The 22,829-nt window shown below is 33.6% G+C and overlaps 1 protein-coding gene across 5 annotated transcripts; it reads left to right on the top strand.

Moving 5' to 3' along the window:
- The first annotated feature begins 17,143 nt into the window (after positions 1-17,143).
- On the top strand, positions 17,144-22,090 carry LOC120350907 (protein CREBRF homolog). 5 transcript variants are annotated; one of them, XM_039426197.1, is made up of 3 exons: positions 17,144-17,406; positions 18,093-18,096; positions 20,964-22,090. In XM_039426197.1, the coding sequence occupies exon 3, from the start codon at positions 21,068-21,070 to the stop codon at positions 22,073-22,075; it is 1,008 nt and encodes a 335-aa protein (XP_039282131.1). In that variant the 5' UTR covers positions 17,144-17,406; positions 18,093-18,096; positions 20,964-21,067; the 3' UTR covers positions 22,076-22,090. The 5 variants fall into 5 exon arrangements, with proteins under 5 accessions (XP_039282131.1, XP_039282135.1, XP_039282133.1 ...); XM_039426201.1 differs by lacking the exons at positions 17,144-17,406; positions 18,093-18,096 and adding an exon at positions 17,560-17,711; XM_039426199.1 differs by lacking the exons at positions 17,144-17,406; positions 18,093-18,096 and adding an exon at positions 17,731-17,860.
- The last annotated feature ends 739 nt before the right edge of the window (positions 22,091-22,829 follow it).

Genomic DNA, 22,829 nt, shown 5'->3' with positions numbered 1-22,829 from the left:
ACTTCTCATATTCAATGGTAACTGTAAGAAAAATCTAATGTGAAATACGTGCGCAAAGTTCCTCTGCTGCACTCAAGAAGCCATTCCGCACTCGCCTATGGCTTGGGCGTAAACATTTCTTTCGGTGCAGCAAACTGTCACTTTGCGCACTAGTTGCACAAATAACTATATCAATGCAAGTGGCCTTATTGAAACTAAATAATACTTTATTAGAAACTATTAACATGTGGATAAAAAGTTGTCTTCAATGTGTATAGGCCCAACCTAAATGATGAAGTACAAAATTAATTCCAATTGAAAAATGTCTTCATAAAACCGATAAACATACTGCCGGTATATTTTTTGACTAATTGATAAGGACAATATAAAAACTTGTAGTAGGTGCCCTTTATTAAAAACTTTAAAATATTTGAACGACTATAGTTTCGACCATTGGTCATTCTCAAGTTAAAATGTCTTGACTAATTATCATCACAATTTAACGCTATAGAGACACCGATGACAATAATTCTCTGACAAAGGGGATATTATGGGATATCTCTTTTATAATTCAAAAGTGTAAGGCTAGGCACACACCAGAGTCAAGACAAGACAAGACATGATTAGACACAATACTTCACATAGTTGCTTATGCGCAACACATACTGATTAGTCATTGCAATTAGACATGTCTTCATAAGCAACTATGTGAAGTATTGTGTCTGATCATGTCTTGTCTTGTCTTGACTAACTGGTGTGTGCCTAGCCTAATAAGTCATCGCGGCTTATAAGTCATTGTCAGTCATCGAGGCTTTTAAGTGCGATAATTACACTTTTGGATGTGGGATATTTTTATCTTAATTCAAAATTGAGGCTTATAAGTGCGATAATAACGCTTTTGGATATGGGTGGCAAAATGGGTTTCAGCCTGTTGTCTCCATTAATAGAAAATATCGGGGACCGAGCTTCGCTCTGGAGTACAAAAGCATAAAAAATTTATTACGAACGAAGAAATTGTAACATTCATACAGAAATGTTCTATCTAATAACAGTGAATTGAGATTAATTCCCAGAGGAATGCAAAAATTTCCCACACAAAGGCCCAGTTGCACAAAAGCCGGTTAATTTTTAATCCTGATCAACGTCACGTGAACCAAATCAGAGAAGACCATTTCAAAAAGATGGATCAACTGGAATTAATCAGGATTGAAAATAGCCCGGCTTTTTTGCAACCAGCACTAAGTACCTGATTGAATGATTATAAAAGTTCAACAGCTGAGTCATAATTTTGTCACAGTCCCACACAATATGGACTCGCTTAGGCCTACTCACTTCCATCACCAACAGAAGACGATATAATTATTATCAGCTGTTTTTCCAAGGATGAATAATAATTATCCTTCTAATGTCATTCAGCAAGTTTTCCCAAGGATGAGACCTACTAGTGCAATCGAATCTTTATATCATAAACCTACTATGTTCCAAATTTCGTGAAAATCGTTAGAGCCGTTTTCGAGATCCGTTAAACATAAATAACCAGATATAGAAATAGCCAGATATAAAAATAACCAGATATAAAAATAACCAGATAAATACAGAAATTGCTCGGTTAATGTAATAGGATTGTCAGTCATCATGGTTTATTTACGTTTTAGGATATGGGATACTTCTATCTTGATACAACATTGTCTGTCATCATGGTTTAACGTTTTAGGATATGGAATATTTCTATCTTAATTCAGCATTATCAGTCATCATGGCTCAAAGTTTTAGGATATGAGATATTTCTATCTTAATTCAACATTGTCAGTCATCATGGCTTATAGGTCGTAAGTGCGATAAACGCATTTGGACCGGAAAATGAGAAATTGTTTCGTAAACCATCCGACAAGAAAGCTCTTGTGAAACGATGTGAGTACGGTACAGCAAATGAGACAGATTATCCCACAGTTTAAAATTATTAGCATCCAGCTCAGGGCTTAATTGACCAGAACGTGGGCATAATTTGAATAAAAATTAGCGCGTGACGCGCTATCTGTCTGGCTGAAAATGAAACAACTGTCGGTGATAAATTGCGTCCTCGGGTCTCTGGATAAACATTAATATTGCCGCCTCCAGACCAACCCAAAAACCACCCCCAGCATTACAGTGCACTCTTCCAGCACTTTCCGTCCCTGTTATTAACTGTCCATTAAATTTAATCCCTGTCACTGTGCAAACCTAATTTTTATCGGTCTTTAGGAGGGCATGCTGAAAAATCGACGTCTTTTGCATTCAATTAAGACCGCCTCACACCAATACATCAAGGGCTCTTAGAGAGAATCACACCTCTCCTTCATGAATTTACACTGTCCACTGTTTAAGGCGCTCAGGTTTACTACCAAAACTTAAGCCTATGAATTTATTCTGACATAGACTATATTAAGACCGCCTTACACCAATAGATCAAGTGGTCTTGGAGAGAATCACACCTCTTCTTCATGAATTCAACAAGACTTGAACTAATTTGGTCTAAGTATTACCTTATTGGCCGAGCGAAGTGAGGTCTAAAGGTGCGTACAGATTTACGCGCCGCGAACTTGAGCAATTCACTTTTAATCAGTTGATGCCAAGCTTTTTATATCTGTATCTTACCGTTTCTGTAAAAATACAGATATAGTCAGCTGATTAAAATTGAATTGCTCATGTTCGCGGCGCGTATATCTGTACGCACCTTTTAGATTCAGGTCGACGGTTTGGCATTTCTCTTAATGTTTGAATGTTTATATGTTTATATGTTTTGCATTTACGGCGAAACGCGGTAATAGATTTTCATGAAATTTGACAGGTAAGTTCCTTTTTAAATTGCGCGTCGATGTATATAAAAGGTTTTTGGAAATTTTGCATTTCAAGGATAATATAAAAGGAAAAAGGAGCCTCCTTCATACGCCAATATTACCGTAAAAATCAGACTATAGAATATTACTAGCAAGAACCCGTGCTTCGCAAGGGTCTATTTTAAAACTTGACAAAATGAAAACTTGACGTAATGAAATCTTGAAGAATTGAGAATAGGCCTATAACCATCCTTGGTTAATTAAGAATCTATAAGCAAAATTTCAAGTTGATTAGTCCAGTAGTTCAGACTTGATGATGCGTCAAACATAATTTTCCTATCCCGTACGTGCATAACCCAGCCAGCTCTTTACTTTATATAATTATTATAGATATAGTTAACGACTGCAAGAGATAGGACTGTGGAACAGAATAGTGGTGAAACTATGATAGCGCCAGCAGTGTCTCAAACACAATAGTAGGTACTACATGAACTTTTTGAAAGTGATTTGAAAAAATGTTAAAACAACAGAACTGAATCCTTATCATTCTACCTTCATTTAGAGATGCTTTTGTTTGAGCCGAATGGAAATCTATTTATAAAAAATGAATGTCTGTTTGTGTGTTTGTTTGTATGTTAGTTTGTTCCCTGTTGACTTGAAAACTACTTGACATAATAGCATGCAACTTTGGGAATATGTTGTGTGAATATTGGGGATGGTTTCTGAACAGAAATTTTAATAGGGGGCTAATAATAATTATTTATTATCCATTTTACAGACATATGTTTTCGAAATTTTCGGCCAAGCGGCTACTGAAGAACGAAAAGATGATCATGATTCAAGATCATATTGTGATAATATGATTTAGCATCTAAAGTTACCAGCTGTAATAAACATATCACCCTGTGATGAATTATTGTGTACTGGTATTAAAACGGTAGTTTGGAGTTGAAGTTTAGTTGATTGGTACCAGCTGTTGATAATGGTTCCTTAGAAGACATACAAATAATATTATCACTCCCCTATCATTGAGAAACTGGAAAATGTTGAAAAAGATTATTCACCTAATGAAAGAGAGTATATATATATATATATATTATATATATATATATATATATATATATATATATATATATATATATATATATATATATATATATATATATTGTATTATATATGTATAGTATTCATATTGCATTCATTAATTACTGAAGAATGAAAGAATAATTTACAATTTTTTGAATTTAGCTTAGGTTATATACATCCTAAAATGGGAAGAATATGGAATTCTGTGTGATTCATCATACATCGCATATTTCCTGGACCATATATCGACAACCTACAGCTATGAAAACATTGAATATTTTTCTTTGAAACACTGATATAACCTTTTTTCAGTTGATATTACTACCAATTGATTGAGAAGAATTATTGTTTTCGGAATAATAAATGCTGCATGACCAAGCACATAGGAAGTCCGTATTGAGATGTAAATTTAATGAACATGTTGATTGTCAGATAAATTTCATGATTCACCAAATAAAGTCAAGTGTAACATGAGATACATTGGCGGTACGAAGTTCGCTGGGTAAGCTAGTTTTAAATTAAGCTTTATTACTAATAGACAACGCTGAAAAAGACAGGCTCAATCACCAGGAATACTATAAATCTATGAGGGACCAGTAAGACATTAATTTTGAGTAGTTCAATTACTTTCATTATGGACACTGGATACATTATGGACAATCAATACGTATGAAATTTATTAGCTACCGTACAGAATAAAAAAACTTTGATTGCAGTGACCCTGACTACTGTATTATGAATAAACATTCGGTTCAAATATAAGGAATTACTCGCATCTCTCATCAACTTGTAATTTTTATTCACAAAATATTAACAAAAAATATATATTGAGTTATATTTAATAAACTCACGGCTAGTACTCAAGTTTGTTTTTTCTGGCCGTGCTACAAATAAATTTAGGTATATGTTTGACATTTTGTTTCTGTAATCTTGTTGTCTATTAAGAAAGTTTTCAATGTGATTTTTGATGGCAATAAAATTTGAATTTGAAAAAAGAATTATCAACAAACTCCTAACCAAAGAAAACCTTTGTGCTCTGTTCTAATCGGAGTGTATGAGACTCCATATACAGCTGATAGAGGGCGCAAACCGAACTGGCCAAGCATACAACGATGGAACAAACACGTGGTAAGCTCGCGCTCTCAATCAACGCAAAATCAATTCGATCAGCTAATTGATGAAATTGTTTCAAGCTTTCCAATGATTACAACATATGTTAGAATATCATGTGTCAATTATCTCAGTTCCATATGGAGCTCACCTTATCATAAGCTTACTTAATAGGATCCTTTTTTATCCTTTGAAAACCTTAGAGGCAAAATATCTCAAAATCCGTTCTTAGTGCGCATCTAGCATGTTTGAAGAATATTTGTGCAAAGTTTTAAGTCTGTAGGCCAATTAGTTTGAGATGTAGTGTGATTTTACATAAAAATTTTCGAAAAATGCCCTCTCCTGGACCCCCCTGTGCTCCGGATCGAAATTTTTCTGTATAGATCTAATTTTTTTTCGTAGCTGAACAAAAAAGTTCCTCATGACTTTGCTGTGCAATGAGCGGTTGGTTAAAAAGTACAAAATTGTGGGGTGGCCCCAGCTCCCTCAGGGGGGCAAATTTCTGAAAATCCTTTCTTAGTTGATGTTTTCAGGCTACAATAAACAATCGTGCAAAATTTCAAGTTTTTAGGCTCAGTAGTTTGGGCTGTGGTGTGATTTCAGTCTGTCAGGGCTTAGCCTTTTATAAGTATAGAGATTCATCATAAATCAGCTGTCGAGTTGATTACAAATCGCATGCCATGACGCATGCAATTCAATATCTCAATGTAACTTGATGAAAAATCCGCAGCTGTGTAGACTATAAATTGCATGCCTCATTGAATGCAATTTTTATGCACTATCAAATAGGATGCAAAGAACTTATAACAGCTTGTCTGGGCGCCTAGATGTTTTCTGGTTTTCTCGCGCTAAATTCCGGAAAGCGTTATTATGATAATAATTAAATCCACTCAGGGGACCTTGAAACGTATAGAAATTGAGGTACCTTAATTTTTTTCGGAAAGCAATACTTTCCTAACCTATGGTAATAGGGCAAGGAAAGTAAAAATTAGACTGTAGTGTCGTCAAAAAGAGTTCAAAACGATAGTATACCGGTATATCTGAGAGTATATTTCCAAGTTTTGAGAGTTTATTGAATGTAATCATCCTATTATAATTGGTTTTTGATCAAATCAAATTCAAAATTTCTAGTTTATTTATTTTTGGACTGGAAAGTTGACTCAAATCAATTCAAGTGGATAGTATAATCTATAATTTTTATTCATTCATAACTCTACCTTCATTGTATTATCATTCATCCCATCATCCCATCATCCCATCAAGGCTTAAAATACTTCTAGAAAGTCGCCTTTGTAAAATAATAAATATCTGATGTGACATAATATTACAACTGTTTATTCTTATTCTAAATAATCAATTCGGCAAGAAAATATATTTGCAATGATTTAATAATAAATTTTCAAAATTGAGATATATTTTTTTTTAATTAATTGAATTTCGACATTTTTAAAACGGATCTGGCAACGTTCCGGAGATAGAAAAGGATAATGCAGTCTGCTGCTTTGTCGAATTATAGACAAGGATAGCAACACCCACCAGTTTTTGAATTGCTATTGGCAATAACATACGGTACCTGTTATTACGGTTGATATTACTTGTTGATACTAGGTGTTTTCAATTTAATTTGTGAGTTCTATTCTTATATGATGATCGAAATAGAGCACATTGATTATAATTATTGGATAGGTCTAGTTTATTTTTTTCTAAATGCTCCTCCTTGCATACGAATTAGTTTTAATTTAGCTACAGTAGCAGTACTTTTCTTTTGCCAGGGTATAAAGTAGAGATTCTTTCCCAATCCAATACTCTTATTAATTTGTAAAAAATAAGATTGTATAGAAATTGTACATGTCAAAGACTAATAACCTGCTTATCTTTAATTATGCCATCACCTAAATTTGTAAGAAAATAGCACATGGACTACCTTACCTTATTATTTTTCTACCAATGTATATAAATTACTAATTTAAGTAAATAAATTGATTGATTAATTCATACAATATTTCATTACATCATTAAAATTATAGGGAGAGAAAAAATAAGATAATCTTGTGCTATTCCTCTCCCAAATTGTATGAGGTTACACAGTCCAAAATAGGAATTCAAGTGAAATTGCATATTCTATTTTTGGTTCTGAATTGATTGTCTGTAATTATTGTTTTAGCACAATAAAACTGATTTGTAGTCTGGTATCAGTTATTCATTTTTTAAAATAAATACGTGATATCATACAATATATTCTAGTGTTTTCATTATACCCTATACCCTTTAAACATACCCTATAGCTGAAGTATCACAGTCGTAAGGCCCATTGACGTCTTAATTCATATATTCAGGCGGTGGGACCTTTCCCCAAGGGACTCCCCACCAACAAAAGCCATACGAATTTACTTTTTTACCCCATAGCATTTCGTAATGGATAAAGAAATTCAATAATTTCATATTGATATGTTGGATTTTTCTATTATAAACATTATTATCGAGAATCGTTTGAGATTGAGAAATATAATAATAATTTACATCATTATAATAATAACATTAAAGATTATTATAATTTACATCTGTCTTATGTATCTTGTATTTTGGAGAGATAAAAATATTCTATAATTTCTATTAATGGAGACAACAGGCTGGAAACCATTTTGCCTCCTTCACAGAATACTATATTTTCAACTCATTATATTTGTTATATTTCAAGACATCACATTTTGAAAATTTACTTGAATTTCTTTACTTAAATTCATAATTCATTCAAGTTACACTCCACTCTCCATTCAAGTCACACTCCACACTTCATTCAAGCAGCACTCCACACTTTATTCAAGTCACATTTGAGTCAAGTCATCCTTGAAGTACATAGCATAAGACATGGCACATAGAATGTTGCCGGCATTTCGAGGTCTTCGAACGTTTGTTTGTTTTTTCAAATTATACAATTTGAAATACAAGAAGATAAAAAAATGAAAGAAATATACAATCAATATAAAAGAATACAAATAATTTAATACTGTAACCGAAATAGTCTTGAACAATAATAATTTATTAAAATATAGAACACTTCCCACATCTCACAATAGTGAGGTCCACGTTATAATGGCAGTAGAGAAAGATAGAACAACGTAGCCTATCCTCTGTCTTGTCAATGCCTTCTATAGACGGTAGCTGATACAGGTTAATTGATGTAATATTAACTGTTCATCCTCGTTTAAAATAATGAATTATATTTTATTACTAGTAGGTAACCCGTGCTTCGCAAGGGTCTATTTTAAAACTGCAAAATGAAAACTTGACGTAATTTGAAAATAGGCCTATAACCATCCTCGGTTAATGAAGAATCTTTATGCAAAATTTCAAATCAATCAGTTCAGTAGTTCAGATGTGATGATGTGTCAAACATGATTTTCCTACAACACGTACGTGTATGAGCCAGCTCTTTCCATTATTATAGTAAAGATGATGGATGATGGATGATTTATCAGTATCTTTGAATGAGAATAACTTTTGAACGGTTTGAGAAATCGGTGCGGTTTTGATGCGACAGAAAATCAGTTATTTTTATTCGAATCATACCTAATCATACCCAATATTTATTGGGTTATTTTTATTTTATATAGTTATTTTATTATAGTTATTTTTATTCGAATCATACCCAATCATACCTATCATCTAGTGTACTTTTGAAAGAAATGTTCAGCTGCTTCTATACAACAACTGGAAGCATGACAAATTGAAAACTTGACGTAATGATATCTTGAAGAACTGAAAATAGGCATAAATAACCATCCTCGGTTAATTAAGAATCTATATGCAAAATTTCAAATTAATCAGTTGAGTATATTTCAGACGTGATGATGCGTCAAACATCATTCCCTATTCCTTATGTGTATAAGCCAGTTCTTTCCTTTATTATAGTAGGCCTATAGAAAACTGAAGAATACATAATACTTTAAAACCTCACAGAACCATATTGATTTTTTCAATACATCAATAAATTTCAGTTCGATTAGGATCCTCCTCAATTTGAATCAGGCAGCCTTTTGTTTTCTCAACTCCAAACAAAATACCTAAAATACTCGTTTCACTGCGAATTCGTGTCTGATAGTACATATTATAACTGAAGAATTTAAATTATTACTTATTTTATTGTGATCTATTCATGTTTTTCTTATGAAATTCAATCATAGGCCTACAGCATGAAGACTATGTCCATTTCATTTGTACTGGTGGCAAAATTTTACATTAAAAATAATTATTTGATAAAATCCAAGTTCAATTGTAATGAAAACAAATTCATTCAAAAATTAATTGATAATAAATAATACGTTTCGAGGGAAAAAATTAAGAACAAAAAAATTGGGAAGCATTGGGATTCAAACCGAGGAACCATCGCTCCTTAAGCTTGCGTTTTACCATTGAGCTACACGGCCGTTCGAAAATGATAGTCTTGTAAGAGCATTATAACCTCCTCATAAAAAACACACTTGGGGCTCAACAATGTAGCCTATGGAACTTCATGTAGGGTAGCATAGATGAGTTTGAACATTAATTCTGAAAAAATCTAGAAGGAAAATTGAAATTTGGGCTTCCAGGTGCACGAGATTGATATTTTTAGAATCTATGAGCAAAATTTGGAGATCTAAATCATTTCCGTTTTTCCGGTATGCAATCCACAAGTTGATATGTTTTGATGCGAGCACATGAACAAACGAACACACACAACCCTACTCTCTCTTATTATATAGAAGCAAGAAATTATAATTTTCAATAATTTCATAATAAGTTTTCATAATTAAGAAGAAATATTTTTAAATTAATTATTAATACTACATTGTTAAAGGACGATCTGGCAGCAGAGCAAAGCGAGAAAGATATAGCACTATCCACTTTGTTGAATGATAAACAAGGATAGCAATACCATTGCTAATCAAACATTGTCATTATAACGTGGACCTCACTATAGCTCACCAACTACTATTACTTTGATTTAAATTACTTTAACTACTATTACTTTGATCCAAGTTACCGTAGCTACTTTATATCGGCCTAACAGTTATGCTGGCAAACTGTGCTGAAACCCATAGCCAAGGTGGGGGCGGTTGGTCTTCAGCAGATTTGCGATGTAAATAGGATTGAAAAGTTTGTCTTTGACGTGTTGGAAGCCGGACGACTGTAGCCTATATTTATGCGGCGATTTTCTGCTTCAAAGCTGACCGCGGAATGACATCAAATAATATAGGTGAGTTCAGAAACAAGTCGCGGTTAGTTGACCACCCGCCACTCACCCATAGAGTATAGAGTCTTTTCAGTATAGACTCTGTACTCTCTGCCTTCTCCACGCCGCGCAGGTCAACATAACTTCTCACTCTGTCGGTCACACAGACGTCTGTCGGGATACAGACGTCTCCTTTTATATAATATTCCAGGGTCTGACCAACTTGCAACACTGCAACTAACCACCCTCTGCAAACTTTCAGGCATTCCAGCATTTGCTGATAGACCACTACAGTGAGGTACACGTTATAATGGCAGTGTTTGATTAACATTGGTGTTGCTATCCTTTTCCAGCTCCGCAATGTTGCCAGATTATTTTTCAACTATGTATGATTATAATTAATGAACAGAATATTCAATGACAGTTAAGAAAAAAAATGTTCTATTATTGAAAACATATTTTCTTGCCAAAGAGAATACAATTGGTCTAATAATTATATACTGTATTATATATATATATATATATATATATATTATATATATATATATATATATATATATATATATAATATAATTGGCTGTGCAAAGGCTAAAAATAAACTTTTTACTCGTGATATTTTTGATTTGTATATCATCAAGCTATCAAAATGAAAAAGTTCTCTCAGGAAAACATTTTTTTTCCGATCATTACTTTTTGTGATATGAGCGACTGAAGTTTAGATTTTTGGGACAGAACATTTTAAATTCGGTAAGAGATAAATCCATGAGATTTAGAGGATAGATTCTTCATGGAATTGTTGATCTATTAACATTTCAGCTGACTAACATTTCAGTTGAGAGACATAGGCTGAGTATTTGGAAAAACACCTACTTATAGGCCTAACCCTACTCATAATCTTGCAAATTTAATGAATTGTTAAATGTTATTAGAGTTTTATTTTAAGATTGATATTTTATGTTATTCTGTTATTTATCTGTGACGTTTTTCAACTGTATTACATTGTTTTTGTTATACTTTTGTTGAAAATACAATATTATTATTATTAAAATAAAAATTTTCTGAAAATATCAATTTTAATATAGTTATCTAATTTACTAAAAATAACTTTTAGTTGAGTTATTTTTGGTAAATTATTGAATAAATTTTCCAAAAATTGATATTTTCAAAAAACTTTTGTTTTACTAGATCAACAATACCATGAAGAATCCATCCTTTAAATCTCATGGATTTATATCATACCGTACCGAATTTGAAATGTTCTGTCCCAAAAATTCAAACTTCAGTCGCTCATATCACAAAAAGTAATGATCGGAAAAAAATGTTTTCCTGAGAAAACTATTTCATTTTGATAGCTTGATGATATACAAATCGAAAAACTTTGAAGAATACCTATCACGAGTAAAGAGTTAATTTTTAACCTTTGCACAGCCTTGAATATTGTATGAATTCATGGCGACTTATTTTTATTTATAAAATAGAATTATAAGTAGTACCCTTTTTGAAATTGATGAAATAATAGATTAAAAATAATAATTATAACAACTAGTTTCAGTGATCCACACTGTATAGGCTAAAAATGTTAAATCTATTATTTTATTAATTTAAAAAAATGATGCTAAATTCCATTCAATAAAGAAACATATATGTATATGATTGGTTATTTTAAACAAGTTTCTATTATTCGACAGAGCAGATAACGCTATCCTTTTGTAACTCCGAATTTTTTCCTGAAGATTTTTAACAATTAATGTAGAATTTATTATAATCAATCAACTAAATATTCAATGTCAATTATGAGAATTTATAAATGAATCATTGGAAAGTAAATTTCATTTTGAATAGAATAATATGGTATTTACTATTTAAGCAAGAATGAACAGTTATTATCACATCAGATAAACCGGTATGAGCTCTCCTCTATATAAGGTACTAGCCAGGCAGAAAATTGGCAACCGGCAACTCTGTACTCCTATCTTTTTTCACTGCCATTATAACGTGGACCTCACTATAGTCCTCAGAAAATTCCAACAGTCTAAGTTTCATCAACATTCTTCGGTAGTGAAATGGCACTTTTAATGAAAATTGTCTCTCCATATAAATAGCGAGGTTGGCCTACTGCGATCAGGAAAAAATATGTTGGAACGCAGTCAGTACAGTTTATATTTCATATAAAAATATATGCTATTAACGATGGCTTCTTTGAAGTGATATCCTTCCTGTTAAGCTTGATTCAATTTATTCATGGCCTCTATAAAGACAAGAATGTTGTGGTTATTTCTCAATATGGTTGGAAATAGATAAAAATATATTCTGCTTGAAGAATAAATTGAAATAAAACAATCTTGACAACGATAAATCAATCCAACACCTTAAAATAATACTTCAAGAGAGTCATAGTCACAAAACATTAATTTTACCCTTTCAAGTTCCAATCTACTTGAAAAATCTGGAAGTATGCATTGACAAACTGTGACAAGGAACCCGCAGAGGTAGCATTGCCATTATCTAAACAGAATTTGTTACGCTATCAATGAAACAGTAAGTTATAATATAGAAAAATATTTCTTGTATTCGGCAATAAATTCATTAAATATAATTTTGTTTATGAAACTCTGGGGCTGGCTATGACGAATCTTTACAACGATAAATCAATTCAACACCATGAAATTTGTTACGCTATCAATGAAACAGTATAATATAGAAAAATATTTCTTGTATTTGGCAATAAATTCATTAAATATGAATTTTGTTTGTGAAACTCTGGGGCTGGCTATGACGAATCTTTACAACGATAAATCAATTCAACACCATGGAATAATATTTCTCCAAAAGATTCATGGTGTTACCAAACATTCATTTCACCCTCTCAAGTTCAAATTTACTTGAAAAATCTGTAGAGACTTTTTGTATAATTTATTATTCATGTTTGTTTGTGGTACTGATTAGTGAATAAGGAACAGTTTTGGGCTTTAAGCCTGTTGTTCCCTCCCAATCATTCATAGTTGAGAATGATATTGTATCTATCAATGTATAAATAAATGTAAATATCAACTAAATAATATCTATTGATAAATTCTACAATACATAAATAATAGTTAGTTGTTTGCTTTAGTTTATAAGGTATAAAACTCTAATCTTACAAATGCAATAAAATTCAAAATTAATATTGAAAGGCCTATTTATTATTTTTATAATACGGTACTCATACATTTTTCATTATATTATTATAGTTACTATAAGAATCATAATACATTATGGTTACTCGATCCGTTACGAGCTGCTATGTAGCAAGACATTTTTTTATCACTTTTGCACAACTAATTACGACATAGCAGTCAGGTATTTATAAATAAAAGATATACGTTGATCAATGGCCCACTGTGTTCATGAAGGACCTAGTGTTTGAAAACGCTCCAAATGTAAGTAGAAGCTTATATATTTTATTTATAAATACCTGACTGCTAAGTTGTAATTTGTTGTTCAAAAGTGATTACCTATTTTACAAGCAGTTCGTAATGGAATCAAACATTGAAAAGCATTTTTTTATGCATTTCACATGACATGCAGTCAAAATATTAAAGTAAATAATCAAATTCGTTAACTTATTGACTGACAGTTACTGAAATACATGAAAAAGTGTGTAAAAATAGACTGTAATATAGTTTATGCTTTCTAGCCTACTCACAATGACTAATTTTTCACTCCAGCTACCGGTACTCTACTAACTACAAGCAGCTAAGATTTCTGAATTTTGAAGAATAATATGAGTTACTCTTTAATGAAAAAGAAATGCATTATTACTTCCAATGATTTCTTGAAAGATTTTCTAAATTGTCAGGAAATTTTATTACAGTTGAATTTCTTATCAATTCAAAATGGATTTCCATAGAAATATTCATTTTCTTTGTGGCTTCAGGAACGAATGTAGCGGATTGTAGCCTAACATTTTCTCAAATCACACTATTTTTATCCATCAATGTTTGTTTCCATCACGAACTGCTTGTTAATAATCACTTTTGAACAACTAAATTACGACATAGAGCAGTCAGGTATTTATAAATGAAAACTATAAGCTTCTACTCACATTTGGAGCGTTTTTGGACACTAGGCCCTTCATCAACAAATTGGGCCCTTGATCAACATATGGCTTTTATTTATGAATACCTGACTGCTATGTCGTAATTTAGTTGTTCAAAATTGATTATTTTTGTTCGTTGAATTTGTAAAAAACTAGGGTACTATGATCTAGGACCTCCTGGCTCTATGAAGACTGTTTGATAATGGAATTAATCAAGAATTTGGATAACATTTTAGCATTTACTTTGGTATAATGAATATTTAAAAGACCTACTGTATGGTGTAGTATCCACTATTATCAAATAGGCCTACATGCTCAACCAACTAAATGTCAAGGAATTGAAAAAATAACATTCATAAAAAAATGTATTCAAATATTTGTTATATTATTATAATAATAGTGGTATTAGTCAGTTCTGGTATTAGTCAGTTGGTATTCAGTTGGTGGTATTAGTTCTCAGTTCTTTTCTTCGAAATTATTCAATCATTCGCTCCCTGTTCACAAAAAAAACATAAAAAAGAGTACATCTTTCACAATAGTGGAATATTCATCAATTGAGCAATGTACACTTTTCAATGAAATTTGACTTCAGGTACATGATTTTGAACCGCATTGATGAGCTAAGGAGAATGAGCTTTAGCCGAAGAAGATCCAATCATTGTGTCAGAAGTAATACGTGTTTGAAATGTTGATCCTTGAGGTGTCCTTATGCGCGCCTATGTAGTAAATCGTGAATTCAGGTGACCAACGGGTAATCTGTATGAGATAGAGCGCTCTACCTGGTCTCAGGTAGTAGAGCGCAGGATTGGATCCAGAGGTATTTTGAATATTATACATTGCAATGTTGACAATTGGAAGATATTGTTGACTAAAAACTGAAATTCACCAAGATTGATTATTCTTTGTAGTTTCACTTATATTTAAAACATTGTAACTAAGTACTCAGTAGGTACCATAGAGAAACAATAGCGTAAGTAGATACCCCATGGTATAGGGCGTTTATGACGCAACTTTTACTGTAATCTCAAGCCGATTACTGTCGATTTTTACTGTCTTGTTGGGGTGAGAATGTATGAACGGCACAGTATGAGAGACTACGAGCGTCACACAGCTTCACGGGAAAGAACTACATTGACTATATCGGCTTAAGATAACAATAAAAGTTGCGACATAAACGTCCTATACCATGGGATATCTACTTACGCTATTATTTTTCTATGTCAGTACTCATTGAAGATAGAGAGCTCGGAATGATTTAATTCTATTTACAATTCCATAATCTAAAAATAAGTAGGAGTGACTGGTTCTAAACGATTATTGGATTTAGCGCTAAGTTAATAGTTGAAAACTAGAAAATGAACCAAAATCACGAGGTTTTTAGACCATTCTGTATCTAGTAGCACAAAGGAATTTTGCATGGCAAAAATTGGTTTTGTACTTCTCTTATGCAAATAGGCTGCTGATGAATGCTGAAAAAAACTCAAAGGATTGTCTATGGTCTTAGAGGTGGTATCAGAAATTATGAGGCTGCTGTGAAGTTTCTTGTCATTTATTTGGACTCCAAATTGGATTGGCAGGTACATGTGAGTAATGTCTATAAAGAGCTGTCAAGAGTAGTCATTTATGCTCTACGTAGATTAAGAAATACGATTTCATTGGATAAACTGAGAACTGTTTACTTGTTTACCTTCTTCCAATGTCATATATAGAATATGGTTTAAAATTATGGGGACATGCTCTCTCAGTAAATTACATAGGTACTCTTGTGCCAAAAGCGAGCCATGCTAGATAAGCCTCCCAAGGAAACATGTCGTCTTTTATTTGTTGAGTTGAGACTGTTAACTGTGCATAGTCTTTATATTTTATCAGCTTCAATAAAGAGAATTGTCAATTGTCAAGAGAAGTCTGTTACAACATAATGAAAGAGGTTCACTTCACAAATTTAATGTTAGAGCCAGTCATGATATTAATGTTCCTAGATGCAGACTTAGAAAGACTCAGGACCACTGGCTTTCTTGTGGTATAAAATTGTTCAACAAACTAGGCACCTCTCAATTTACGAAATGCTCCACTAAATATGTTCAAGATTAAACTGCATCAGTGGTTTAAAAGACGAAATCGATTTTATTCAATAAATGATTTTTCATCTGGAGGCTGCGATATTGATGTATTTATGTTTTATACTATATGTTTCTGTGATTGATTCATGTTCAATCTATGCTGGGACTGATATAAATGTTATCAATTGATATTATTTTGATCATTAATAGATATGCTGTTAATTTCTCTGTTATAATTAAATTTTATTATGATCTGGACTGATTCAGCAGTGGAACAAATAAGCTGTGATAAGATTTATATTGAATGGAACTTATATTAATATTGTATTGACTCTAAAATTACTGTATGACGAAACTCTATGTTTGTAAAAGCTCTTGATTTAATAAAACAATATTATTACTTTTGTATCCAAATAATATATTGGAAAATCAGAAGTACAATATAAATTGCAAGCGATAATTTGTATAGTGACTGGACTAACAATTTTACAAGTTCTATTTTTCTTACATGAGCTGACGACAGACTGAGCCCTTCAGCAATTTGTGTAACAAGCTCTCGCTTTGTCGCAAACTCACTTTGTCTAAGCTTGCTCAATGTTCACAGTCGACCTAACACATCGATCATAGAAATCAATCATGCTTCAAATATTAAATGCAGAAAATATAATATTCATTGGAACCCAAATTCTTTCATTTTACATTTTTTCATCGTTTATGATTTTTTTACATTCTTGGTAATTCCATTAACTTAGCACATGCTGATCTCGTGATCAACTGATAAAATGGATTCCCTCATCTTCGTTTTCACACATGTATCGCCTTTAGAACACAGTTTTTGTGTGAAATTTCTTAGCTTTAATGACATTTTTCATTGAATTGAAAAACTTCAATCAGAATTGTTTTTGAAGGCTATTTTTAACTTTTAAACTGGTGAAAATTTTCTAGTAATTTTTTATTTCAAGTTAAGCGCGGGAAAATATTAGTAATGTCTGTGTTGTTTTGGTGTTTGTGCTTTCTGCTAGAAGACGACTGCTATCAGATATCATCTGTTTCATAATTACTTTGGTGAGTGTCTTATAATTTTAATTTATAAATTTTTAAATAGCTTGTATTAAAATTTTCAAATCAACACTAATATTGTATGATATTTTAAGTGGAGATTCATTGTGCTGTAATGCTAGACTTTTTTTTTTTGTATTTTAACAATCCACGTTTATTGTGCAATCATTGACAAAATAGAAGGAAGTAAACATTGTCTGCATACGTGTTGTTATAGTTTACGATTATCTCTTTCTTGTTTCTTATGGTTTAACATTAGATATTTTTAGAATCAAATTTTTAAATAAGAAACAAAATATTCTCCCATTAATGTAAAGTATCAAAATATATTTGATCGTGTTATTTTCAAGGTTATGTTTGTAGCAAGGCCACTGTTGTTTACCAGGAGTTCAAGGCCTAATCGAATGTAAATTAAGAGCTGAATTACATTCTTGTTTGTCAAATTGGTGACATGAGTCAGGTAAAAAAGCAGTAGATTTTAAAGTTTTTCATCTGCAAATGTCTGGTATCAGTGCCATTTCTGGAATCATGGATTTTGTGAGTTTTGTAATTCTTCAATTGAAGTACTTGTGTTTACTTTTGATTTTCAATTATTTTTCGATGACATTCCATTCAATTGTTATTGTTTTGTTGTGACCACATTGTTTTCATAGTTAGCCAGTGATTGTATATCCAATCACTTCAAACCGAAGTTTGGCTATTGAAACTTAGGCCTATATGACCTTTAAAAATGCATATTTGACTAATTCCTATCAAAAACTTGCAATATTAATAACAAACAACATTATCCTGTTAGATTATCCTCTTGTTAAGAGTGACAATGAAAATCTCATCAGCTCAATATTGTTATTTATGATCTGAAAGAATTGGCAAGATTATATTGAAAGCAAAACTCGTCTGTCATTGTGCGAGAAAATACTGTTAAGAAGCACAAAGGATTTTTTATTGGTGTATCACATTTTATGATTTGGAACTACAAATTGTTAGTCTATTTTTATAACTAATATGATCAAATGCTTATTAGATATTAGAAATATAATAGCAATAGCTTTGAATTTCCTAACCTATAACAAGAAATAGTACCTACTTTGTTTGAAAAGCCATTTAATTTCAAAAATTATTCTAATTCAAATAAACTGTGTTTCTTCGACATTATTGTTCGATTTTTTAATACTATCGTACTCAATGCTAATGTGATCTATAACAAGTCAATTCATTTTAGACAATGTAATGATAACCTTACATAATTCCAATACCTTCCTAGGCTGTCTCTTAAAATCTCACTCATATGTCCATATAATGTCAAGTCTTATTATAAAAGTTTTAATAATCCTAGATGACTTTTCACTAGAGTTTATAGTTAATGAACTAATCATGAGGTGAATAATTATAAAACAATTATACCCAGTTCCTTACCACTTGAAAATCAGCCATCAATAAACTAGTTTCTCGATTCTTGAATCAGCACTATATAACGTTGAGGTTTTCTAATGAAGTATTTTCATTGGGCTACTTGAATTGTTAATAAAGAAATAATTTCATAGTAACTTATTTATAAACGTTTTGAAAAAAACAGTAGGCCTACTTTGAAATTATTACTTAAGTTTAATGATAAATGATTTTTATTGCCTTCAAGCCATCAAATACAGCAATTGGTTCGTCAAAGTTTACAAGGTACTAAAATTGGTTTTTAATAAATATGGAGTTCAGACTATCAAAATTACAGTAAGATTCAGATACTTTTGTATAACACACCGATAGTCCTTTCAGGAACACTAAAAAACTCATTCGTTTCATACATAGGAGTTTGTATCAGAAAATTATAAGTGCCCCGGAGAAACTCCTTGGTTGATAGAGACCTAGCTGCTGCCGGAAGCCTGTTGAAAAGTCTAACATTTAGGTGGCTAGGGCTATTCCTCACTCTGCTCAGCCTTGTGAATGGAATGTCGACCTGGTACCTGCCCCTGGTGTCAAAGTTGTGGATGTCACTACGCAGTCGCATACTCTCCAGAGAAATCTTAACTTTTCTCAGTGATATGAAGATGTGGAGGCATACCACTGTCATGATGGGTTCGGCACAGAAGAGAGGACGACAGTGGTCAATGAATCCTGAGCCAGTAATAATTCGTATGGCCTTCTTTGAAGCAGGATAATTCTAACTCCACTAGCTGCACACCAATGTTCAAGGCCATACAGCATGACTCCTTGGAAGAATGAGAGATAGGCTGAACTCTTGACATAGTCCTTTGGCACACTGAGCATGAGCTGCCTTAATAAGAAAATCACCCGTGATAGTTTCTTACAGATGACTTCAATGTGGGGGTTCCAGGTTGATTTTGGATCAAGGTGAAAACCAAGAAGTTGTACGTTGAGATTATTAGAAATGGCATAATAGTTTTCAATACATTCACTTTGTCTTTACCCACATTGTGGGATCGATGATGTAATAATACAAAACACTATATAACACATGATTGATTCTTCATGAAGTAAGTTAGTATGAATGTCGTCATTTTAGTATTGAAACTAAATATACAACGGCATTTGAATACCTTAATTACTCTACTTGTTTCACATTGTCGCAATTATTATTGTGACGAAATAATCTTCTTCTCCGTTTTCTTTGGTTAACATTTTTGTTGGGCTGGTTGGCAGCAACTCTCCATGCCTCTCTGTCATCCGCCATCCTTTTGAGGTCTCTGAAGTTGGCACATCTCACATCCTTTAGTTGTTCTATGTACTCCAGTCTTGGCCCTCCGTTATTCCCTCCATTATGCTTTTTGTAAGTCCCTCATGTCGAAGAATATGACCAACTAGATGTGCTCTTCCCTATATTTCAAAGGCCGGTTTCCGAGCTCGGGATTTGGCTAAGTACTAGACATTAAACAGCTGGAGTCAGAAGATTGGCTTTCAAAAACGGGGCGTCGACGCAGTAAATAGTTAAATCTTTATTTTTTCATTTCTATAATTGGAAACGTTTTCCTTTGACGAAATTAGACATTCCTAAGTAATTCAAAATAGCTGAAACTCTATTTTCTCTTCATTTTATTTTGTGTTCAATTTTCTAGTTTTTCGAAATTTAAATGAGACTTTGACAATGACTACGACTACGCCCCGTTTTGGAAAGCCAATTTTCTGACTCCAGCTGTTTAAGGTCTAGAACTTAGCTAAATCCCGAGCTCGGAAACCGGCCTTTGGAATATATAGAAGAGCTCTACTATCGTATCAACACTATTTATTTATTTTATACATTGATAGATACAATATCATTCTCAACCATGAATGATTGGGAAGGAACAACAGGCTTAAAGCCCAAAACTGTTCCTTTCCCAAATTTAGATAGATATTGTCCAAAAATAGGTTATGTTTACACTTCATGATTTTTGTCCAATTTTGATCCCAAAATAGGCCTATATATAAACTAGGAATTTAAAATTCAGAAAAATTGAAAACCAAATTAAATAAGAATTCCTCACTAAATCATCACTGATAACTGAAAAATACTGTATATTATTATAGAATAATCGTGTGTTAATTTGTTGAATGTTTGCTTTGCTTTTCAGAAAATGGTGAAATACTTGCAGTTGACTGCAATAGTAGTTCACTCGTACAGTTAGATCACGTGATAGTGGTGCAGTGTCAGTTGGCAGAGTGTAGAACATTTGCGATGGGCGATCCGATGTATTCAAACGAGTTCAGTCCGGTGGATTCAGGCTTCATGTCGGTGAAGTCGGAGCCGATCGCGATGGATTCGTCATCAATGAGTGCTTCAGCCAGTATGCCGATACCTGTGCGCAATCGAGGAGTCGCCAACGACATGGTCGACTTCAGTCTGGACTGCGAGATATCGAACACATCCTTCCAGGATTTGGGGGTTGGTCCACCCTCGCTCTATTCGAGCAACTCACTGTGGGGCACTCGATTAACCGAGAACGAACTGGAGATCAAATTGGATAAGATGGAGGATGACGATATTTTTAAAGTGGATAAGGCGGATCTGATTCAGGGACCGACCTTGGCCGAGTTGAATGCGAACGATGAGACGTTGTTGGAGGATTTGAATTTTGATGATTTGTTGTTGCCGAACGAGAGGAGTTGTCTGTTGAACGCTGTGGCGGTGGTAGCAGGTAGCAGGTTGAGTCCTACGGGGGGGACGACATCGTCCTCGTTTCCGCCCGACGGGGGGGTGAGTTGGAGGGACAGTTTCGGCGCTTCGTCAAGTGTGCCATCGAGTCCGTTGGAGGTGGCGAAGGGAGGGTTCCAGTCGACCGTGTCGCCCGCCAGTCACCACAGTTCGAGCTCGTCGCTCCCCATCCACTCGGCAACCTCGTCCACTACCCCGCCGCCACTCGGAGTGAGTCCTCTGCAGCAGCGTCACAGCACTCTGCATGAGCTGCTACTGAAGAGCTCAGTCTCCCCGTTGGGCCAATCCATGCCGGGGCCCACAAGCCCGTTGGCTTCGTCTGTGTCTCCGTTGCTTGCGGCACGGAACAGTCGGTACTCGCCGGCCGCCTCTCGCCTCTCCTCGTCTGCGCCCACCCATCTCAGCCTCGACCACATCTGGCAGCGGCGCGAGCCCAGGCCGCATCTCCTGTCGACCAGCTCCCTCGCCGAGGCGGGCTCTACGTCGTCACTCTCCACTGGTCAGTCGATTTCAATTCACTCGAAATATTAATTTATACATTAATACATACAATATCATTCTCAATTATTTATTTATTTATTCCATGAAAACATTGAAAGGCTCACAGACAAACTCCAGTACGATCCTTAATCACATATCTGATAGTATAAAATTACAATTAACATACAAAAAAGAAAATAATATCGCACTTCATTAAATATTCACGATTCACTTCAACTAATAAGAACGATAAGATAATAAGATTAGAAGAACCTATCATAAATGTGATATTTGGGTTAGATTCCGGAAAGTTAGTAAAGGGGTATAGGATGAAAGATACATATAGAAAGAAGAAACATTAAAAAAATTATGAATGATTGGGGAAGGAACAACAGGCTTAAAGCCCAAAACTGTTCCTTTCCCAAATTTAGATAGAAATTGTTCAAAAATAGGTTATTTTTATCCTTCATATGATGACACAGTAGTAGAATTACTTTTATTAATAGCGGAGCCAAGCCACATGAAGCGTTTTTGCACCGATGGCGGACAATTCGGCAGAGCAGGAAGTTCTCCGATCAGCTGATTGTGTAGGTGTTCGGGTGCTTCCAATCGGAGAGCTTTCCTGATCCCTGCCACCTCAAGGGCTAAGCCACATGAAGCGGTTTTTCAGACGTACTTGGGGCGGAGAAGTCGGCAGGGCAGCAAGCTCTCATATTGAAAGCTCCCTAACACCTACCCAATCAGCTGATCGGAAAGACGAGTCGGAAGAGCAGAAAGCTCTCAGATTTGAAGCTCCCGAACACCA

The sequence above is a fragment of the Nilaparvata lugens genome, chromosome 4 (assembly GCF_014356525.2).
Source record: "Nilaparvata lugens isolate BPH chromosome 4, ASM1435652v1, whole genome shotgun sequence".
Taxonomy (NCBI): domain Eukaryota; kingdom Metazoa; phylum Arthropoda; class Insecta; order Hemiptera; family Delphacidae; genus Nilaparvata; species Nilaparvata lugens.
The sequence above is the reverse complement of the archived record's forward strand: the minus strand, read 5'-3'. Positions and strand labels throughout refer to the sequence as shown.

Bases quoted from the DNA above. Each gene is read 5' to 3' on its own strand.
- LOC120350907 (XM_039426197.1), top strand. From the start codon at position 21,068: ATGGGCGATCCGATGTATTCAAACGAGTTCAGTCCGGTGGATTCAGGC.